Source organism: Mya arenaria, chromosome 7 (genome assembly GCF_026914265.1).
Source record: "Mya arenaria isolate MELC-2E11 chromosome 7, ASM2691426v1".
In the NCBI taxonomy this organism is placed as follows: Eukaryota; Metazoa; Mollusca; class Bivalvia; order Myida; family Myidae; genus Mya; species Mya arenaria.
Genome location: NC_069128.1, coordinates 57,447,345 through 57,468,752, shown reverse-complemented (window position 1 = coordinate 57,468,752; position 21,408 = coordinate 57,447,345). Strand labels below are relative to the sequence as shown.

Sequence of the window (21,408 nt, the reverse complement as noted above, 5' to 3'; positions counted from 1 at the left end):
ATTGTGGTAAGATATCATTGACATTGATTGGATAGTAAATGTTTACTTTTACTCAGAATGAACCTATTATATCTAAACTCGAAATAGCCCTAACCAACAGCATATACACACACTTAATTCATATATTGTAATAGTGTTTTACACTACTGAGAACTTAAGACGCGTTACTTTAGGACTAAAATAATTTTAGTGCAATAATTTGTGTTCTCCGCCGTATATGTATGAATGAGATTGAATTTAGGACGTTTCTGTTCGCTTCTAGGTTCATATCATTTCTAATCGAACTGGGACATAACAAGGTTATTGCACTTAACGCCCAAAAGTTGCTTTATGATTGCCCCGTAAGCGCTTTTAAATATTTTAAATAATTTATGATTGAAATAATCGTGTAGTAGGTGAAGCAAATATTACTTTTAAAAGCATTTACTTTATAAAACATGCAATACATATTCCAATACATACGCGCAATGATTTAAATCACAAACTAAGTTGAACGGTAAGCGTGTATGCTTCTCATCTGGACGACCCGATTGCGTTTTCTGGCCGGAGCTTATGTGAGTCTTGTTTGTGGCCACCAATCCTAACAATTGGGTTTTCTTCTGGTACTCCGGATTTCAACATGAAACAAAACAACTATCGCGTAACATCGTGCCAACGAACGAGATTAATAAAATGTCGTAGAATATGTGCGAGTTTCACTACATAAATCGTTGGTTCAAGCCTCAGTAGCGGTACGTTCTCTATGCATCTCATAAATACATGTAACTGGTTTCTGCGGAGGAAATGAACGAATTCATATTGGCGTAAATCTGGGAAAGCTAAAATATAGAAGTATAAGTATGATTACTGTTCCTGTTAAGTTAATGTGGTTACTATCATGTTATAGATTTTCTGTCTCTAATGAGATATAATGGCGTTGGCTAAAGCTTGCTGATGTTAATTACGTTGTATGTTTACTGTTGTTTTTCTGAACTTCTCAGTCTGAAATATAAATTTTCTTTACTTTTTTCTTTATATGTCCTTTACAAAACACTCGCTATTATCTTGTTTAGGAACAGGAATGACATTAGGCCTAAGTGGCTCGCGATTTTAAAAATGATTGATACTGAGTCAAGTGGTTAACAACCTCTTTAAACGTGATTCTTTTGCCAGCGTCACTTGCCCTTAGCTTTATTATACACTCGTAATTATGATGTCGTACTCGTGATCTTGATTATCATAAATGTGTCTATAAGTTCAGTGATACATGCACTCATATGAAGATATAGCGATGAAAGTGATATAGTAATTGACAAATAATCGTCACTTTATTCCTCAAATCAAACTTGCGCAGTAAAAACCGTTTTGACTTCAATTCTTGTATCTTAAACTGCATAAGCAAGTACCATGGCATCAGATCAGATTCGGTGTGAAATGTGCTATAACGAAAATGCAGTTGGATATTGCAAAACCGGTGGTAACGTTGGAAAAACCTGTATAGGTGTTCACAAGACTGAAAAGGTGTTTCAAACTCGCAATGTCAGTTTGAATGAGGACAGTATTGATACCCCAACGGTCACTATGCGTGACATCACCGCAGCATCCGACAGAGAGAACGATATTTATATGTGAAATTAATGATTCAATGATTTGTGGTAGATGCTTTCATTCAGAACATCCTTCTTGCGTTGAAGACGTTGTTGACTTGTTGCATGGAGATATACACATTGACTGCAATACAATCAACTCAATGAAGTCACTGTTCACTGAGTTGAAAGCTGAAATTCGGTTTTTGAAAGACGATGTGTGGACGAGTGTATGGAATTAGGAAATAAAATAAAACAAAGGGTAGATGAATTGACAAGAAACAATTAAGACGGAATAAGAGAGAAATATGAAGAAAATGTGAACACCTATTCCCATATTACTAAGACGTGTGGTGCGAAAACCAAGTGATGTGACAATGAGGAAAGTAACATTGATGATTTTGTTGACAATAAAATGGCTGGGCGCTTGTACCTCGTGAGCAGACGATTTGAGAGAGAGGTTTCGAACGCTTGATCTCAACTCATAGAAATCATACACAAACACACGTTTAAAGGGATTGACTTTAAAGAAAACAAAGTACATGTAATTCTAAAATGTGTGTTTGAGGACTTGGAGGAAGTTTGTGAACAACAAGAAGAAGTTACTGGAAGCGACGATGCACAAGCCAACGACGTTGTCGCATTCACCACAGGAATAAACAAGGTATCGCTTTCTGTGTTTGTTGCTTGGACGCTCGATAGCATAATTTCAACTCAGTTACGAGTTCACCATCAACAACATTGTCGACTGTTCAATCAATGCGTTACTCTGCACTTTATCTTTTACTAATTCGTACATGAAATTTAATTCATGATATGTTTTGACGAAGGAAATATGATTGCGTTGTTTTTATTTATAAGATTATTAAATTTGACCACATCTGACCGATGTTATAATTATTGTTAAAAACGTGTATTATATAATGTTCTATGTTTGCATTTTTTAGACACGGCACGAGTTCAGTGCATTGTTACAAAAGGCAAGAAATGAATTAGACGAATCAGAAAAGGTATGTACACGTTGGAACGTTCGATTTAATGGAAATATGAATAATATGCATTATCTTAATTTGTACTGAGCACGTATGTAACAAACTCCATATATGTTTACAGACAAGACAGTCACTGCGTAATGAGCTGAAACAAGTACAACAAGACCTGGATTATTCAGAAAAGGTGTGATATTGTACATAAAGGATTTTAACATATAATATGTATTATCGTAATTTATACTGATTACTATTGTAACAAACTCCATACATGTTTACAGACAAGACAGTAACTTCGTGATGAGCTGAAACAAGTACAACAATCCTTGGATAATTCAGAAAAGGTGAGATATTGTACAAAAAGGATTTTAACATATGATATGTATCATCGTAATTTATACTGATTATTATTGTAACAAACTCCATACATGTTTACAGACAAGACAGTCATTGCGTGATGAGGAACAACGAAAGAAACACGACCTGGATAATTCAGAAAAGGTAAGTTGTTGCACAAAAATGATGTTTTCATACGAAGGAAAATTGCACATACTATCATAACGACCACATTTGGTCATGTTTCATCTAAAAATAGTTTTTTTTTATTGTTTCTTTTAAACATTTTGCTGAGCCATAAATGATTCTTTTTTTAATTTTCGGCGTTAAGAACGCAAATAAGTGTGGGACATGAGAAGCTAATGAAGATCCGTACAGTACACCCCCATATTTAAGTTGATCAATAAATGAAAGGTTTTGCACAATTCACTTAAACAGATGCACATTTATAGTTCACAGGGCCGTGACTGTACCTTAACACTTGACATATTCCTTGTTTTAGGGTATCAAATCTTCCTCCACTCCAACATACTTAATCCGATCATTTGTATTAAGATTAATAACGAATACTTATTATAATTATTTTGACAAATGGGCATGAAAGCAAGCTTACTGGATATTTAGGTAAGGTAAACGAATGTTGTTTGTTCGATTTTCGGAGTATAAACATGATTAGCGAAAACAAGTCTTCTTACAAACTAATTGATACATTATTTCTTCCAATAATGAATGAAAATCTCGTTTATCATTTTGCTCGAGACTTTTCGGTAATCAAAATATATATTGATATGCATCCAACCTATGTTATTAATGTTCTAATTTGCAATGATATTTGTTGTAAAAATGTAGTGTGTTGACATGTTATCCAACCTTAGGCTAGTATAATTAACATTTAAATGTTTATACATCATTTACCCGGTATCCAAATTTTAATCGACTGGATAAATGGTAACGCTTTTTAAAATGTCCCATCCGGTGAAAAAGTTGATGAAAGAAGTTAAAGGATTTATTTCTTTTAGTTTTAAATTTGGCTTCCGTTAACGAACAAATATTGTCCGTCGTGTTTGCCCCAAAACCCCGTTCTAGTACTGTAGATCGAACTTATGGTGAAACCACCACTTATTTATAAGAATATCAAATTTGACCACATCTGACCGATGCTATAATCATTTTTAAAAAACGGGTAACATATTTTATTCTATGTTTGCATATTTTAGACACGGCGGGAGTTCACTGCATTGTTGATAAAGGCAAAAAATGAATTAGACGAATCAGAAAGGTTTGTAAAAGGTTGAACTTTCGACTAAATGTAAATATAAACCCTCCGGAAAGTAATCTTAAACAGTGTTTGTCTGTCTGTGTTGTTTGGTACGGTGGTTATCTCTAGTTAAATATCTGTTTCATATTAGCCCTGTATCTTTATACAGGGTATTGGTGCGAATGTGTTGTAATATAAAACATAAAGATATAACACAGTTTTCCCTTGCCTTGAAACATGAAAACCTGTGATAAAATAAATCAAACACAATTTGGGAAATCCAACGATTTGTTCCTTCTGGTAAACAGGGGGAACAGTTGTAAACTATGGCTTAAGGGCGCAATCGTCCGGGCATAGGCATTATATTGTATTAATTTAGTCGTAATCATACAGTCTGGTTAACCAAACAGGTATTTTTTAAATGATAATGTTCAGACCCTTTGTCATCGTTGCAATCATATATTTAGAATACTGTGTGTATACAGGGCTGGTGGCATACTTGTGCATATGTACACTGTTTATGATTCAATTAGGCTGATATTTTAACCTGTTGTTTTTAATAAGAGTGTGTTATTTATGTCAGTATTTTCTTTGGATCTTTCTTTGATAAATTCATGATTATGTTGCATGAATATCAATAATTTTACTTTATGTAAAACAGCACCATTGATATACGCTGCAAGTTTTGCCTCTTGTGTCTCAGACGCGAATGGTATTCAAAAACGAGTAGTTTTGAAGAATCCGAAACAGTAAAAGCAATGCTTTATGGCAATTGTATGAAAATAAAAGCAGATGGTTTTCCTTGGTAAAGTTATTCATAATTTTTCATTTCACTTGATATAATTTTGATCCAAAATGTGCTATGTTGAATTTTGCATGCAGTAGTACATGCTATTTTTTTTTAGTTTCATTGTACCACATATAATTAAGTATTTGGCATAAATGGCGGAAAAATCAATTGCTTAATAAAAGCAAACTGCAAAAGCAAATAATGTTCAATAAAGTTTGGCATGTGCCGCATTTGTATTTAACACTTAAACATTAGCATTGACTTTCTAGAAAATTAATGTATGCAAAATGTGTGGTACTATATCGTTATATATATTATCTACATTGTGCAGAGTTAAGTTGATATTTTGTTATTTACAAAACCTTTAAACGTAAGTAGAACCAAAGTAGAATGTTTTAAATAAGACAACATCTAAGTGTTTCTGGGCCTACTTCCTCAAATTCAAACAATTTAAATCCAAGCAAAGACGTTTTGGAACGCTAGTGGCACAGTTCATCTGATAAGATGATTTCAAGAGGAAAAACAACTTTTCGTATTATTCGTAGGTGTTCAGTGTTATTTGTATATTCCACGTATAATCGTAATTTATACTGATTACTAATGTTACAAATTTCATTCATGTTTACAGACAATTAAATCAATGTGTGATGACCTGAATCAAGTGAAACAATACCTGGATAATTTAGAAAAGGTAAGATGACGCACGAAAATGATGTTTTCATATAGTATGTAATATTGTACTACTAATTCCAACTGATAACTAATGTAACAAACTCCATACATGTTTACAGATGAGAAAGTCGCTGTGTGATGAGCTACACCAAGTGAAGCAAGACCTGGATAATTCAGAAAATGTAAGAGGCAGCGCGAAAAGGATGTTTTCATATAATATGTTTTATTTTAATTCATATTGAATACTAATGTAACAAATTCCATATATGTTTACAGACAAGACAGTCATGGCATGATGAGCTGAAACAAGTGCAATACTACCTGGCTAAATCAGAAATGGTGAGATGCTGCACAAAAAACGATGTGTTCATACGCACTTACTATCATAGCTCCTACATTTTGTCAGGGACATAGGAATAATACGAGGATCTGTACAGAACATCCCAAATATTTGAGGTTATTGAAGAATGAACAACTCTGCATAGTAAACTCAAACATATGAATACTTTTAAGTCACAGAGTCGAGACTGCACCTTAAAACTTAATATAGTCTTGGTGTCCTCTACTCCAACATAATTATTCCGATCTTTTGCATTTAGGGCTATGATCATACTAATTGTTATCAGTTTGACAGATCGGCATGATACCCAGCCTAATGGATATTTTGGCAAGGTAAACGAATATTGTTAGTTTTGCTTCTCCTTGGGTAGACATGATTTCCGAAAACACGATTTATTACATACGTCTTGATACACTTCTTTCAGTAATGACAAACACACTCAGTTATTATTCTGCTCGAGATTTGACATTTTCAGTACCCAAACACATATCATCCAAATAATAATGTTTATTTACTAATATGACATGATAGTTATTATCGAAAAGTTGTTGTTGACATGACGTTTAATTCAACCTAGTACGATAGGACATCGTGCACTAAGTACATATACATCATTTACCCGTTCTCTATATTATCACTTACTGTAAAAACTTTGATAAAAGTAGTTAAATGAATCAGTGTTATTGTTGAACTTGGAAAATACACTCCCGTGAACAAACGGGTGCTGTTTGGTCACACACCCCGTTGATGTACATACTGTAGGTAATGTTTATTGAGGAATCACCGCTTTGCATGCAAGTATAATACTTGACTCTGTATGAAAAAGATAATTACAGCTATTTTTCAATTGTAAATTCAACGGTTAACTTCCAACGGCAAATACTGTCAAAATTAATTTCGATTTTAAAATGTTTACAAAACGGCGAAGAAAGATATTTTCGACCAAAACAAAAAGAACAATGTTTGTCACAAATACGTAAAACAACACATAACGGATGGTAATATCAAATAGGAAAAGAGTTATGGCAAGATAATTATTTTTATAATTTATTATGTTTTTATATATTTATACTTGACAAACAAGATTTGCAAAAAGTGTATTTAACTGAAAAATATATGTAGATTTACTGTCCGATTCATCTCATATGAAGAGTGACTGCGAAAACGAACTTCTTTTCTATATTCTGCAATGTCAGAGAAAAAGCACAGTGTTTCAGTTTCCTATCAATAGACCGCCACCAACCGAACTCAACAATCACTCGCACATAAACTCCCATCACTCTGCATAATAATCACACTGGCAAAACAATCGACCTGAAAATCAACATGTGGTGTGAAAATCTTATCCCACCCGCAAATGCTGGAAACTGTGAAACAGTATTCAACGATACTCGTCGAGAGTTTATTCCATTTCTGTGGTGATTGATAAAATCTACTTACAACTGAAATGAATTATCCCTTTGCCGGTGTAGTTCTGAACATCCAACACTATCAACATGAATTAAATCCATTTAACATGTGGCGATTGTTTATAAACACTCGTGATCTTGAAGCATGATCTGTGTACTGTACTCTGTGACTTGCGGAATAATTGTTACATCATCAGATAATGTTTGGAGACTGATCCATGTTTATGCACTTTTAAAAGGGTTTTTTATGTTTTGAATTGATATTTACGAATTATAATGCAATGACTTTAAATATAAACGTATTGAAAGAAGTTGAACAGTTTTGAGAACTATTTTGGGGGCGATTTAAACATGGAAACCGAGTGAGGGCGTCAACAGTGAAAAAATGTTACCCCCTTACTTTTTAAGATACTTAATAATTTTAAGGTTATTTATAGTGTTTAATTAAATAAAGTAACAGGATAAATAGAATACTAGGTTAGTGCCGTAGATGGAGAAAGTTTATCTGGCTCGGCTGCAGATTTTATCGGGTTCTCCTTCGGCTCACCCGATAAATTCCTCCGCCTTGTCAGATAAACTTCCTCCCTCCACGGCACTAACCTAGTATTCTATATTTATATCATTGCAATGTGTTTATATCTCATTGAAGCAAAGTTAAAATTATCGAATCAAAATTGGTATAATATCAAAGCTCTTTATGTACTTTGCTAAATGCTTACCTGTTTGACATGGCTGACGTTGTTTTTTGTTTTGCTTAGGACCGAATGGATATCGAAGAGGAGTTGAGAGGAACTAACGAAGCCTTGAATCGAGTTCTAAGGGTAAGCAGTGATAGCTGAAATACAACGTAAGGACGGAAAAGAACAGTGTTTGTTAACGATTGATCAATGTAATAACATACGAAACAGCGATGGCTTTAGCGTCTATTGGTAAAATATACTATGTTTGTTACGTTGTGTATATGTTACTCGAAATGCGTTGATAAACCAACCATAAATAATAAAAGCCATTGATTAGTTATATATTTTAAGGAAAGAGCAATGATCCTGTCGAAGTTTCCACAAATTAGAGAACACTTGTACTGTAAGTTACCCGTAAATGACTACGTACTAGTCTATACATGTACTTAAACATCAGTAATTAACAAGGAAGGAATTGTCAATCTTGATTATTGTAAATTGTATTTTATTACATTGCTTTATTATGCTTGAAGTGGTTTTAAATGTTTTCTCTGATTCTCTAAATTAGGGAAATGTAAGCTGGTACGTGTAGTTATTTAATTGAGTATTGATAACATTGTTTAAAGCAATAACAGATGGATTGCCTTCTGGTCAATCAGGTATGTTGTTGATAGGATTGTGTTGCTATTATCACAGCAGTTTCGAAATCACAATGCGTGTTTTAATCTTTTAGAGCGGAGAGTTATTGATACAATTGTTTTTAAGGGACTCAACCCACAGTTGGGACAGTTAGGGTCGAGGCCAGCAGAGAAACATCGGATTATGGCGAACCATCTACAATCTTTTTGGTTTTCACCTTCCCGGATGGCATTCAGATGGTAATCATTATTTATTTTGTAATTTCTATATTTTATCTGTTTCTTTGTTTCAAGCTAACAAATACTTGAAAAAAAAACCAGATTGACATTCGTACAATATATTATCATATAAGTGTGCATGTTAAGCTATGTTTTGTGAATTGTTACGGCACTTTTCAGACTGATTCGCGTCTCATAGAACGTGCCATGATGTGCTTTTTTATATACTTTTCCTAATGAAAATAAAAGATATTTATTTTAGAAAAAGAAAATTAAAAGATTAGAATCATAGTCACGTTAATATACATGGAATATTTTGAGCCACAAATGGCATTATTACAAATGATCTGGAAAGTTGTGTTGTTTTAAAATGTTATTGACAATGCATAAAAGAAACCTTCCCTAAGAGTTGCCCTCAGTTCATTGAAACTTTTTAAGTTATTAGGTCACAACAGTCCCTTTGAAACCACAAAAATTGTGCATTAACTTCAAGATGTGACCAACGGATAATCACGACAAGATAAGATTATATGAATTATAAAAAATGAAATATCTTATTTGCAAAAATGGCCAAACTTATGTTTCCCCGTATAAGCAGAAATGTTATCAACAGTTATACTATTCCCACCACGAACACTAAAACCTTAGATATAATTGTATGAAAGACAAAACGGATATTTACAGTACCGAATAATGCTATTACAAGTGTTGCTGATATTTACAGTTGTAGTCACACAACACATCTTGTATATATGCATTCATGATTTTTTTATATGTACGACTGTTGAACAATATATATCAAACACGAGAATAGTTTGCAGTTTTATACTGTGATTATTTATATAGCGTGAATTAAGAAAAGTACACTGAATGTACAATATCAGTAACATAATTTATATTGAGTGATTAAATCACCTTTGAAAACTACTTTAAAATACAATTGTAGTTACATCATTTCGAATTAAACAGAACATTCTCATACCTCAGATAAGTAGATCTAAAAGTTTAACCATGCTAGAAATTCTTATCTTGCCCACGGACAAAGATAAAACGCCCGTATGGAACTCCTATTTAATGGTCATCACATTGTAATTACCTCCCTTGTTGAAGACTGTCGTCTATAGCAGCATAGAAACCTTGTCTTGGTGCAATATCTAAAAAGCTTATTAATTATTTCTCGCTTCAAATGTCACCAAGAAAGGTTTTCGCACACCTTTCGAGAAATAATGCTTCATTCTCCTCAGAACTATTTAAAGACCGAGTTCACTATAAACATAATCTGAATCACTGCGCGCATAGCAATGACAACCACGAATTATCACATATCCATACGCATTTATTTTCACTACGCACAAAAGAGTTCAAGCAAAAAAAAAATACAGTTTTACTTAATTTTGTTTGACTGAGTTTGGAGAAAAAGCATCTACCATAGCCGCTCGTGTAAGATGTGTTCATCCCAACCCTCGCGCAAACCTCGTTTCCGAGAAACACCCTACGCTCGGGTCGGGATGAATCAATCTTACAGTCTCGGCCATGGAAGATACTTATACACCAGCATACTTTGCTTTATTTTTGGTAATTGAATTCAACCAATATAACCTAAATGCATTAACGTTATATGATTATTTTTGCCTGAACGTTTTCTTAAAATACTTAAACCTATTTCAATGCCCGTACTTTTGCTTTTAATGTCATTTATTAAATCAATCATATTCTTCCTTTTATCCTCCCGCCTTAATTGTACAGTATAGAGACAATAATATGCCGAAAAACATACTTTCAGAACAGAAATATCATGGATGCTTAATTTAAAATCCAAATGTTTCGATTATGTCTGGCAATCAATTCTTCTGTTAATTTTCATGTTCAATATATTGTATGGTCTAATACAACGTTTGTCTTCCCTATTTGCAGAGGCACTTTTTGGCCTCGGGAAAACAATATACAGGCGGCAGGTTCAGAGGACGCTTGAGTAGCGACCATGAGGGCCAGCTGCTATGTAGGATGTTAAAGGCGGCGTTCAGAAGAGGGCTGATGTTCATCTTGGGGAAGAAATGAGAAATTGACCTGCATGGCGTCTCATTGTTTAATGATTCAGTGTATAATTGCCGGTAAGAATATTCTTATAGGTATAATAAGAGTCAGCTAAGGGTGTTCAGGTGGGGATAAGTGTAAACTGTTGTGAAATAAGAGACTATGTTCTGAATGCCGTTTCGTTAAAGGGGCCTATGTATGAACGTTTAGGGTAGTGGTCGTCAGGGTAAGCCATTTTGATAGCATATAACGTTTTTATAGGTCAGTGGTGAAGTTCAATATAGGTAAAATTAGTTAGGTTTACGAGTGGCGTATGAATGTTTCTTTCACTGCGTATGAATATTCTTGAATGTTTTTCAGTAAAATAAGGAGTTTAATCAGTGAAATACCAGCATTTCAAATATAAATTTTATATCTAACTTCAAACTAAAGATTGAAAATATCAATTTCAGAAAAAAACTACTTTTAAGGCAATAGTATTAACTTGCCACTTACCCAAATGAATACTAATATTAATTGATCGTAAAGAAAGATTGCATATGTTCAATAAAAAGATTTTAGAAACAAACACAACTGATCGCTCATTACAGAAATGACAATCTGAATTTTCGAACGTTTTTGCTTAAAAACGTTTCATTCCGTACAATACATCAGGCAGAAAATGCATTATTTATATTTGTCTTACATTGTAATACGAACTTCCCGGGAAATGCACAAAGCAATTCGCTAATAAACTTTTATTTCAAAGTTGTTTATGTTCAATAAATTGGACAAATGTTCGAAAATTAATTCATTGTTAATGTATATATTCAATATTTTTTCTTCTTTTTTATCTTTGTCTGACTTTGAAATACGAATGTCCCGAGAAATGCACAAAACAATTAACTGATAAATTAAAATACTCAAGTCAACGTCAATCGTCATCTCACTGACGGAGCGTGGTGAAAAAGGTAAAATCAGAATTTCTGAAACACGCAGTGTAGATCTTCGGAAGACAAAGCGTTCAATAGTCTTAATATCATTTTGCTCATTACAGGAATACTTACGATTTGGTTTATACTAAATGATACTAGCTACGGCTCTAAAAATGTCGGCCTGAAAGACTACTCGTATAATAAAATTTTATTATACATAAAACTTTTATGTCGATAGTTATGCGGATGATAACAAACTAACTTAATGATTAGACTTATCATATAATTACATATACAATATAACTCTTATTACTCAAAAATAAAACGCAAATAATCTAGTACATAAATGCGATGTATCATCAATATATTTTGTTTATAATATAATTTAAAGTATATAAACAACCACCTCGCCATCGATGGGTTCGTTTAAAATGATATCCATATTCGAAACGTAATATCCAATGTAACGTCAGTCGAATCATTTACTGATTTTCCTGCATTACCAATCTTGGCGTGTTTCGGCCCGTTTCAAAGTATTAACAAGATACTAATCAGTGAGAAAAGCATACCCATTTCATCAAATGACTTTATAGATTGTTTTTTATGTATTGTTTCAGTCAATGAACTCACATTTTCATCATATATTATACAAAGGCGCACGTTAAGCACGGCAGTAATGTCGCCGTACATTTGACACCATAGTTTCTAGGATCAGGATCAGGTGCACGATCTGATTATACAAGATATGTGCCAATATTGAAAAAAACTTTTTTAAGAAAGAAAAACCATTGACGAAACAAAACAAAAACAATATCACTTGTTATATCCTGTTGGTTTAATTCTATAATCATATGTGAAACATAAAACATGTGTGTGAGTGTATGCTAAATATCAAGATTGAGTGCAATGCAGCGTTCACACTATTTCTTTCTTAATCATGTTTGTACTAAATGTCCTTATACTTGTACCATAATTCATTTATAACTATTTGACAGGCACATTTAATTGTTAGTCAAAACCTCAGAAATTTTGAGCACGAATACACTACACAAACTGATATACACATTAAGAACATTATTTTATTTGAACAGTGCATATAAAGGCAATATTGTAAAGAGCACTTGCCTTCTAGTTTTTTGAAAATGAATACCTGAAACAAAATATAGGATTGAATATAGCATCCTTAAATAACTAAGCTTTCAGTCCTTTGATTTTATGAAGATTTTGCAAATTTATGTTCTCTTTAAAACCTTTTTTGGCGAACACGTTTTTGGCTGACTCGGAGTGTTTTGGCATGTGACTTCATTTTCTTCAAATATTTTACATTTTCAAATCATTTGGAAGGATGAATAGCTAATACATGTCGCTTTTATTATTAATAATGTTTTCTTTATTTGTTCCCAGTCTTAGTACAATGATGCTTATATTATGAAACTCTATGATCACACAGTTTTAAACCTTTTATTTTATAAGGCTGACTGTGTGTGATGTTTATAGTTTCAAACAATGACTGCATCGTATCTTTGAAAAGTTTTTGCATTAGTTGCTCTGAATTGTATTCCTTCGTCTGCAGATAGAGTTGGGATCTCTCATCATATCGCTCTTGGGATTTACCTATAAGTTAATGCATACTTTGATAAGATTTACCTTTTTGCAATTATATTCATTATGGATTGTTGGGATAATTATGAGGTTTGTGCACATGAATTAGTTTAAACCCCCAGTAAATTTACATTTTACTGACCGTCCCAAGGCGGTACCTAACAGTCCTTGATAAACATACCTAGTATTTTATATATAGTATGTATGCACGGTGTTGTTTGTGGAGTTTTGTGCTGTTCTTCCATGTTTCTTGTTTGTGATTTTGTGTTATATGTCTTTGTCTCTTACATTTTACTACTGAGCTTATTTCTGTAGCTCTTCGCATAAATATTGTGTAAGATGTCCCATCACCACATAGTGTTTAGGTTATTGCCTCTGCTACATTGATTACAAACGGACGAGCGTTGAGCATCCTTTTACAGTACTCCTGTAGAATAATTATGTTGCTTGTATACCGTCCGTAAGTTTTGGTATTATATGAATTGTGTTGAATAATAAAGACATGTTTTGGAAAGTTCTAAAATTGGGCAATTGCATCTATAAACACAAATAACATTTGAATTATGGATTTGTCTTCACGAAAATATTTTTATACAGTGAAAATAGTATCATGGAACTTTTCCCATATATGTTAATCTTAGTTAATGTTAGTGTGGATAAACAAATTTCCCTTTCGCAATTGCTGTGACAGTTAAAATTGTTGTGCACTGCAGCATCCAATTAAAACACTTTCCTAAATAAATTAATCGCAACGTTGATCTCATTAAATAAACCGTAAAGTCGTCTCCAAAACTTCCAATTTGCCTTAAAATAAAGTTTCTCTGTATTTAAATAGGCTCAACTTGTTTAACACTTATTTTAACTGTAATAGCTTTTTACGTAGTTAAGATTTTGATTAAAATAATAATTACACTATGTAGTATTCGTATACTGCATAGAATGTATACACATATAAAGGGTAAGAAAAAAACTGTATTTAAATAAGAATCAGTTTGCTTTTGTTTTTATTTAAATATTGCATTTGAAACAAAGTTTTGGTTCTCAAAGAACATGTCGTGAGTATGAGCAATATGTAGTTGTATATTTTTAATGAATCTATCCAACAATTATGGCCAGCGAGTTCTTCCTCAATTAGGCAGACTCGATGAGATGACCTCAGAAGTTTAATAATCAACCGTGTGTATATAGTTATAGTGTATCTTATTTGCGGATCACGTTCGCCTTACGTTGAATACATGTACAGTTTAGTAAATTTCTATTTTTAGCTATAGTTTAAGTCCGGATTACTATGACTACGTACAGACATTGCAAGTGGAACTGGCAGTCAAAGGCATCACAATGGCGGACATAGATCTGACGGAGAAGCTGGAAGAGATTTTCATTGTCGATGGTAGGTACCTTTAATCAGTCTTATGATAACGATGGTCTTCCTCCGAATGATAATGTCCTTTTTCATATATGTTTTTGTGCTGTATATAGCATGGTTTGCCACTCTGGAGTCTTTCTTTCTACCATCTATTTCGCCATTGTGTCTTTATCGAGTTTAGTTTTGAAATGATTGTCTACCAAGGAGTAGGAATGGTTTCTTGAACTTCACCTAACGGCATGAATTTGTTTCAATATAAACGAGTATTTGTTTTTTTATAGATTACATGGGATAAATTCAACATCGTGAAATATATGTATGGTTTGAATATATATCGTCCACAACGTGTTAAACACGAAACAGTATTTCATGACTGATAAAGTCCTTTGTTTTAATATCGGTTGACAGTTTAAAAAGATACAATATGATGATCAGTAAGCAGACAAGACATTGTCCATGTTTATGCTTTTCATTTTTATGATTGCAGTTCATTTACAATGTTTAATTACTTCATGTCCGATGTCCCGCTGAGTTCTGTAATGATATGATAGCGAAGTTGACAGACAAGGGAAAACAGAGGCGCATGTGAAACCTGACGGAATCTTGAAACCAGTCGTTCTCGGTCGATTTTCCGTATACTGTCTAAGGTCAACTGTTGTGAATATTATATCTTCCAATGAACTCGCGATGAAAATGAAATTTGCGGGTTGTATACACAGTATAGTATTATCAGATTGGTATACTAAATTAAGATACAGTTATTGTCTTATGATTTGTCCATTTGTTTAATAATTTAATTGATTTTATTTACGAACAGTTTAATATCGATCATGGGCCATTTGCGCTTAATTGAATATGTATTAACAAGCGGAAGTAATACCTATAATAGTTATAAAACAGAGAAAAATTTCAAAGCTGATGTATTTAGAAAAGTATATTGAATTATACAGATACAGTTGTTAACATTGTGAAATAGATAAACCTATTTATAATTATGCTCCGCCATACATGTATTTATAAGCTATTGTATTATGTTAATTTGATCAAGGGTCATATTGGCCTATTTCAAATATGTAGTGTGTTGTATATTGCTTTTGAATAAACTTTCTTCTTCTTTTTCTATACGATGTCTGACGTAGTTGTTTTAAACAATCTAAGGATATAATTTGAAATGTTATCTACCTACTATTTTAATTTGTTGGGATATATATATATATATATAAACGCTTAGATACGGGTACTGTTACGTTGAAAGAGAAATTGGAAGCCATAATTTGCTTTAGAAAACACAGTAAGCATGAATGTGCATACAATTTTAATAATAACAGCAAGTTAGATTACAGTTTTTGTACAATAGTTGTATAAATGTTACGTACTGTCAATTATTATTTTTTAACCAAAACGTGTATTTATCTAGACCAGCAAATTTTTCAAGATAATTATTTTGATTCGTGCGAAGCTCTGTGTGTAGTGTAATATGATGTTGTTTGCATCGGTCAGACTCAGTTAGGCTTCATCCTTTTGATTCTTAAAGCGTAATTCGTCCTTTTGGTGTCAGCTTAAATTCCGCTGTAGTTTTCCTATGCATTGTTATGTGATTATATAGTGCGTTATGCTATTATTCTTTATAACTAATACTATTTGGCTATAACCGTGTTTCCTTGAGTGTTTTGTTACTAATATTTTGTCTTTTACAAATAATTAAATCTAATCATATCTTTTTAGAATGTTATAATTGTCCATGCGGTATGTGTGCGTGTTCATTTCATTTAAATATGTTTTAATGTTATCAAATATGAATAAATATAACATTCCTGCGAAGAAGACGTAAATACACACAAACATATCGGAAATGCTTAGATTGTCCTGCGTAGTATGCTCATATTTAAAAAAAATATAACGTTTCGTGACAGGGATACAATGGAATCTACAGTCACGTGAGAAGCAGTCAATACCTCAACTATGACATTGTTCGAAGATAGAATATAAATAAACATAGCACTACAAAACAGCACATACATTTGTTTACAAAAATATTTTTATATCAATACATGATGGGTTCACATCTGTTTAAAATGTCAGTAAAAACGAGTTTACCTTTGAGCTCAGGCCAAATTTTGAATGCTTGACCAGAACGATCCATAACGTAAAGTGTCAGTATGAATAATTTATTACCGGACGTATTCGGGTGCGGAAATTCCAGGTTACATGCCCGACCGAGTCATACAAACTTTTTGAACGTGTATGGAACTATAACCCCCTTGCATGGCGCTTGGAATTCATATGATTATATTATGATTGATGTTATTGCAAATTTGAGGTTGTGCGCTTAAAAAATCTTAAATCCCCAGTCAACTTGCCTTTTACTGACAGTTCCAGGGCGGTAATTCGAACATGTATCAATAATGTGTTCAAGTGCATAATTGGTCGACTGTGATGTTCGTACGATTTGTGTGCCTCGTTTGGTGTGTTTTTGGCCCTAGCCGTTTGTTTGCCATTTCGTTTTCGCTCATTTGTTTGATTAAAAGGCCTCAGCCTGTACTTTCAATTTTCAAAGTACAATTTGATGAAAAGGCATTTCGTGTTAAGAGCAACCTGCAGTAATGAGTTGTAGATGGGTTACATTACAAAAGAGCTTAGAGCAATATAAGTTTGTATAATTTCAGAGATTATTGTTAAACAATATGTGTTTATGTATAAAAGGTATCTTTAACACTTAATGCAATGTATGTATTATCGTGTATATCGCTTTTAATTGTGATTGCATACGTCAATTCTCTAGGAACAACTCTTTTTAACATGTGCAAACATACATTGTTTAAATTTAGCTTGACTATATCATTACTTTCTACGTCCAATCATTGTACTGTAATAAACAGTGTAATATGCACTCTTACTCCCAAAGAAGAATTACCACAATTAAACAATCGTTTGAGTATACTTGAAAAGATAAGTAATTGTCCGTATGAAGAAGACCGAGTTAAATTTGAAAGAAAGGTGCAAATAACACACTGTTTATACCTTATGATACGATAGTAGATCACAGTAAATACTTTAGCAATCACCAATAATTTAATATGTTTGCGTTTTTAGCTCTGAAATAAACCATCACTATCTTGTTATCAGTAATAAATATTTTCCATTAATGTATTTTTTTAGTAAGTAGTTAAAGTAGTTGAAGTAGTTAAAGGTTTACCATTCAAAATGTATGTTCGTAATACATGTGTATGTATTGATTTTGAATAAGAGTGTCACTTTAAATTAGAAAGTAGTACTAGTAAATGATTACGAGGTAAATGTTAATGAAACGTACTGCCATACAGTTTAATACGATATAAATCACTCGTACTGAGGCTCAATCTTATGTTGTTTTATCCTATCTTAAATTATACAATTTTGTTTTGGAGGCTCTTCAAGTATCCATTTTTTGTCTTATATTATCATAATAGGGTTTGCAATGTGTGTAGCTTGTTCGTAATATAATCCCTTGTAATGTTATCATTGCCATACGTTTGCTAAGAATTGATTAGACTTATGAAATGCTTTGTATTACTCAATATCATAGCTGTTGAAAAAAACATATAATTCCAACCTGACCTTGAATTTTGATAACACCTACTTGTTTTTAAGATATGTGACCAATGTCTTACTTGGTAGATATGTATCTGAACGGCTTGGCATGTCCCCCGCCTGTTTCCAGTATACACTTGTACATGCAATCGCCCGTGTACCTCCGTTATAAGACGTTTAATACCAAAGGTAAAGGTATTAATTCCCAATAAAACAGGTCGTATCAACTACAATATCAAATTGGATGTAAAGGTAACATTCTAAAATTGGGCGAATTCGGTTCTGGTAAAAACTAGAACAACTTTCATCGCTTTTTCGGTGCATTATTATAGGAATGTACGAACAATAGTAAGGTTATATAACTCGGGGTAATACTCAATAGCCGGTGCAATAACCGGCTATATCAGAACTATATCAGAACAGCTCCATACGGGGCTTAAGCATTGGACATGAAAGGACGTGAAAGAAGGCGAAAACCCTAACAACTTGAACACGAACGCTATAATTACACTCTATTTGACCGGTATTGAATACGCACCAAGTTTGGTTAGTTTAGGAGTCGGTTCCTTAAGAAAGCTTAGTCATATATTTTGTTATCTGTTTAAGTTAAAATACGTGCTTCATAACTGTAATGAAAATGTTGTAATAGAAACGTTTTTAAAGGAATAAATTCACAGCTCATCATAAATTGAAAAAAAAGACTTTTGTCATTTATTTTAATTAGATAAAACAATGTTTTCCTTACATTACAGGTATTTTTATTATTTATTTTTTGCTGATGGATTAATTACAGAAGAAAAGAAAAATCTTGATACTTAATACATCAACTGTTTTCGCTTTCGAGTGTTTTTCATTGTCCTTCGCTTTAAATAACAATTAATTCATGCACTGTATTCCTTTAAATTGCCATCACAACTAATTCGTGACGTCACTCATAATACATTTTTAGTCTCAATATATGACGTCACTTATAGTTCATGTACTTTAAAAAGTATTTCTGCGTCCGCTTTGCCCCCAACTTTGATTATATTCTGTAAATGATTTAAACATTTTCGGAATCATTCCATTTCGTATCAATATATCATTTAAATGATAATGAATGTAACACTTTGTATACCTTTTTGTTTATTTAATAATAAGTGTGTCTTGTGTACCAATATTACATAAACATATATTTGTGATATAGGGTAAATACTAGGATCTAACTCGTAGCAAGACAAAATAAATATTTTTCAAATGTATCAAACGAAATCATTTATATGTTGTTGTTGTCCTTTGATATTGCCGTTATAGGTTGGTTACAAGGTTTTCAAATAGGACATCGAAGATTGATCAAGATTGATGGCCGTGGTCAACCTTCAAGCTTTTAAGTTAGTAATACTAATGTCAACGAAAAGGTTAAATGGAATATATACAGTATATTTCAAAAGTTATGTATCAATCGTACTTTCGTCTAGCGTCTTGACAGGTTTATCTTTTCGAAAAAGCAAATTCCCGAGACCGTTTATATTCCACATTGAAGTGCCTAGTTGAATTCACAGTTTGAAAAGAATGTTACATTGGAATACTTTGTATAATTATATATTATATTATTAATTCAATGTTTGTATGGGCACAAGTAATATTGCTTAGTGATCACTAAGCTGGACAAATTGGTTTTCTCCGGGCACAATAGTTTCCCCGACAACACGATACCACACCCTCGCGCAACATCTTGCCAACAATAGTGACTTAATATAAGTTATAATAATTTCACAATTTATGTAAGATAAATAATGTTTGGTTTAAACAATATTTATTTCGATATAATATTTACAAATAGTTTAGTTTTACAAATTTGAGCAAAACAAAATTAACAAAGACCAAATACGTAACGCATTGAAACAAAAAAACATGTAAATTATGCACAAAACAGTAGTGTACACAGATTTGAGAAGAAAGCCTCGGGGCTTATACTATGTCTCTCTTCTGTAAGTCATTCACGCTGCTAGGCTGGTGCGCAAGTTGCAGTGACTCGAATAAATATAATCATATAGTCGTATGGTGTTAACTATGTTATGTAAAAAACAAGTTGTTTTAGTTTGTAATCAATTAGTTAGAAGGAAGAAAGGATAAAGGTTGAAGAAAAGGAAGGTGTAATAAGGAAGGTGGTACAGGGACTGGTCTGATCGGGATCGGGATAAGGTTTGTTGGAATTTGTACTCAAAAACGTTTAAATTCGCGTATATAGTTCTGGACGTGGTCAAAGATAAGTTTGTTCGTTTGATATGAAGCTTCCTTCGATCCAAAGAGTAATAGTGGAAGCGACAAATGACCATCGGTTGATAACTGACCAATGAGATGATTTCGTTGGAGGTTATATAGTGGAAAGGTGAAGAAAAAGTGTAAAGTGTCCTCAAGATCACCGCATTGACACTTAGGACTGTTGACAATATTTTTTTGAGAATAGATGCTCATTAAGGTTGCTACAGTGCATACGCAACCTCGCGTGATTGACACAAAATGTGCAGTCACCTTTGTAGTAGAAGTCAGGAACTTGTTTTATGTTCTTATTAAGTTTGTATTTGAAAGAGGGCACGGATGGCGATGAACGAATTTCTTCCGGGATTGCGTTCCATGCGGATATAGTTGATGGCAGAAATGAACTCGTCAGCAACTGTGATTTGCATGAAGGTTATACGAAGTAGTATCGCCAACTCTTGTTGGAATCAGACTAGTTAGATATGCTGGTGCAAGAGAGTGAAACATCTTGAAAAATAGGATAAGTTTATGTTTGTGTCGCCTTACTTTGAGTGGTTCGATTCCAGTTTCAACATAAAGATTTGTCAACGATACCAAACGAGTTGCAACGGATATAATTATGGCCGCCTCATGTTGAACATTTTTAAGTCATCCTCGTCAGCTTGGGTCAGATTATTCCAGACAACATCGGCATATCCCAATAGACATAATGAATGTGAAATAAAGAATCTCAAGCGATTTACGATCAAGAACGTATTTGAATGATCGCATGAAGTGAATTCGCT

General features: G+C 33.0%; 1 protein-coding gene across 2 annotated transcripts; it reads left to right on the top strand.

The window, feature by feature from the left end:
• The first annotated feature begins 1,087 nt into the window (after positions 1-1,087).
• On the top strand, positions 1,088-16,995 carry LOC128241625 (uncharacterized). Of its 2 annotated transcripts, XR_008262415.1 has the most exons (15): positions 1,088-2,229; positions 2,513-2,575; positions 2,679-2,741; positions 2,836-2,898; positions 2,993-3,055; positions 4,108-4,169; positions 5,567-5,629; positions 5,730-5,792; positions 5,887-5,949; positions 8,118-8,180; positions 8,391-8,442; positions 8,805-8,917; positions 10,811-11,007; positions 14,712-14,836; positions 15,300-16,995. XR_008262415.1 is itself a non-coding variant. In XM_052958640.1 (13 exons), the coding sequence occupies exons 7-13, from the start codon at positions 5,579-5,581 to the stop codon at positions 10,952-10,954; spliced, it is 549 nt and encodes a 182-aa protein (XP_052814600.1). In that variant the 5' UTR covers positions 1,088-2,229; positions 2,513-2,575; positions 2,679-2,741; positions 2,836-2,898; positions 2,993-3,055; positions 4,108-4,169; positions 5,567-5,578; the 3' UTR covers positions 10,955-11,071. The 2 variants fall into 2 exon arrangements, 1 of the variants encoding a protein (XP_052814600.1); XM_052958640.1 differs by lacking the exons at positions 14,712-14,836; positions 15,300-16,995 and having other exon boundaries at positions 10,811-11,071.
• Positions 16,996-21,408: the final 4,413 nt, after the last annotated feature.

Coding starts and splice junctions, on each gene's coding strand:
- LOC128241625 (XM_052958640.1), top strand. CDS start 5,579: ATGTGTGATGACCTGAATCAAGTGAAACAATACCTGGATAATTTAGAA. Junction 5,630..5,729: donor ACCTGGATAATTTAGAAAAG/GTAAGATGACGC, acceptor ACATGTTTACAG/ATGAGAAAGTCGCTGTGTGA. Junction 8,181..8,390: donor CCTTGAATCGAGTTCTAAGG/GTAAGCAGTGAT, acceptor ATATATTTTAAG/GAAAGAGCAATGATCCTGTC.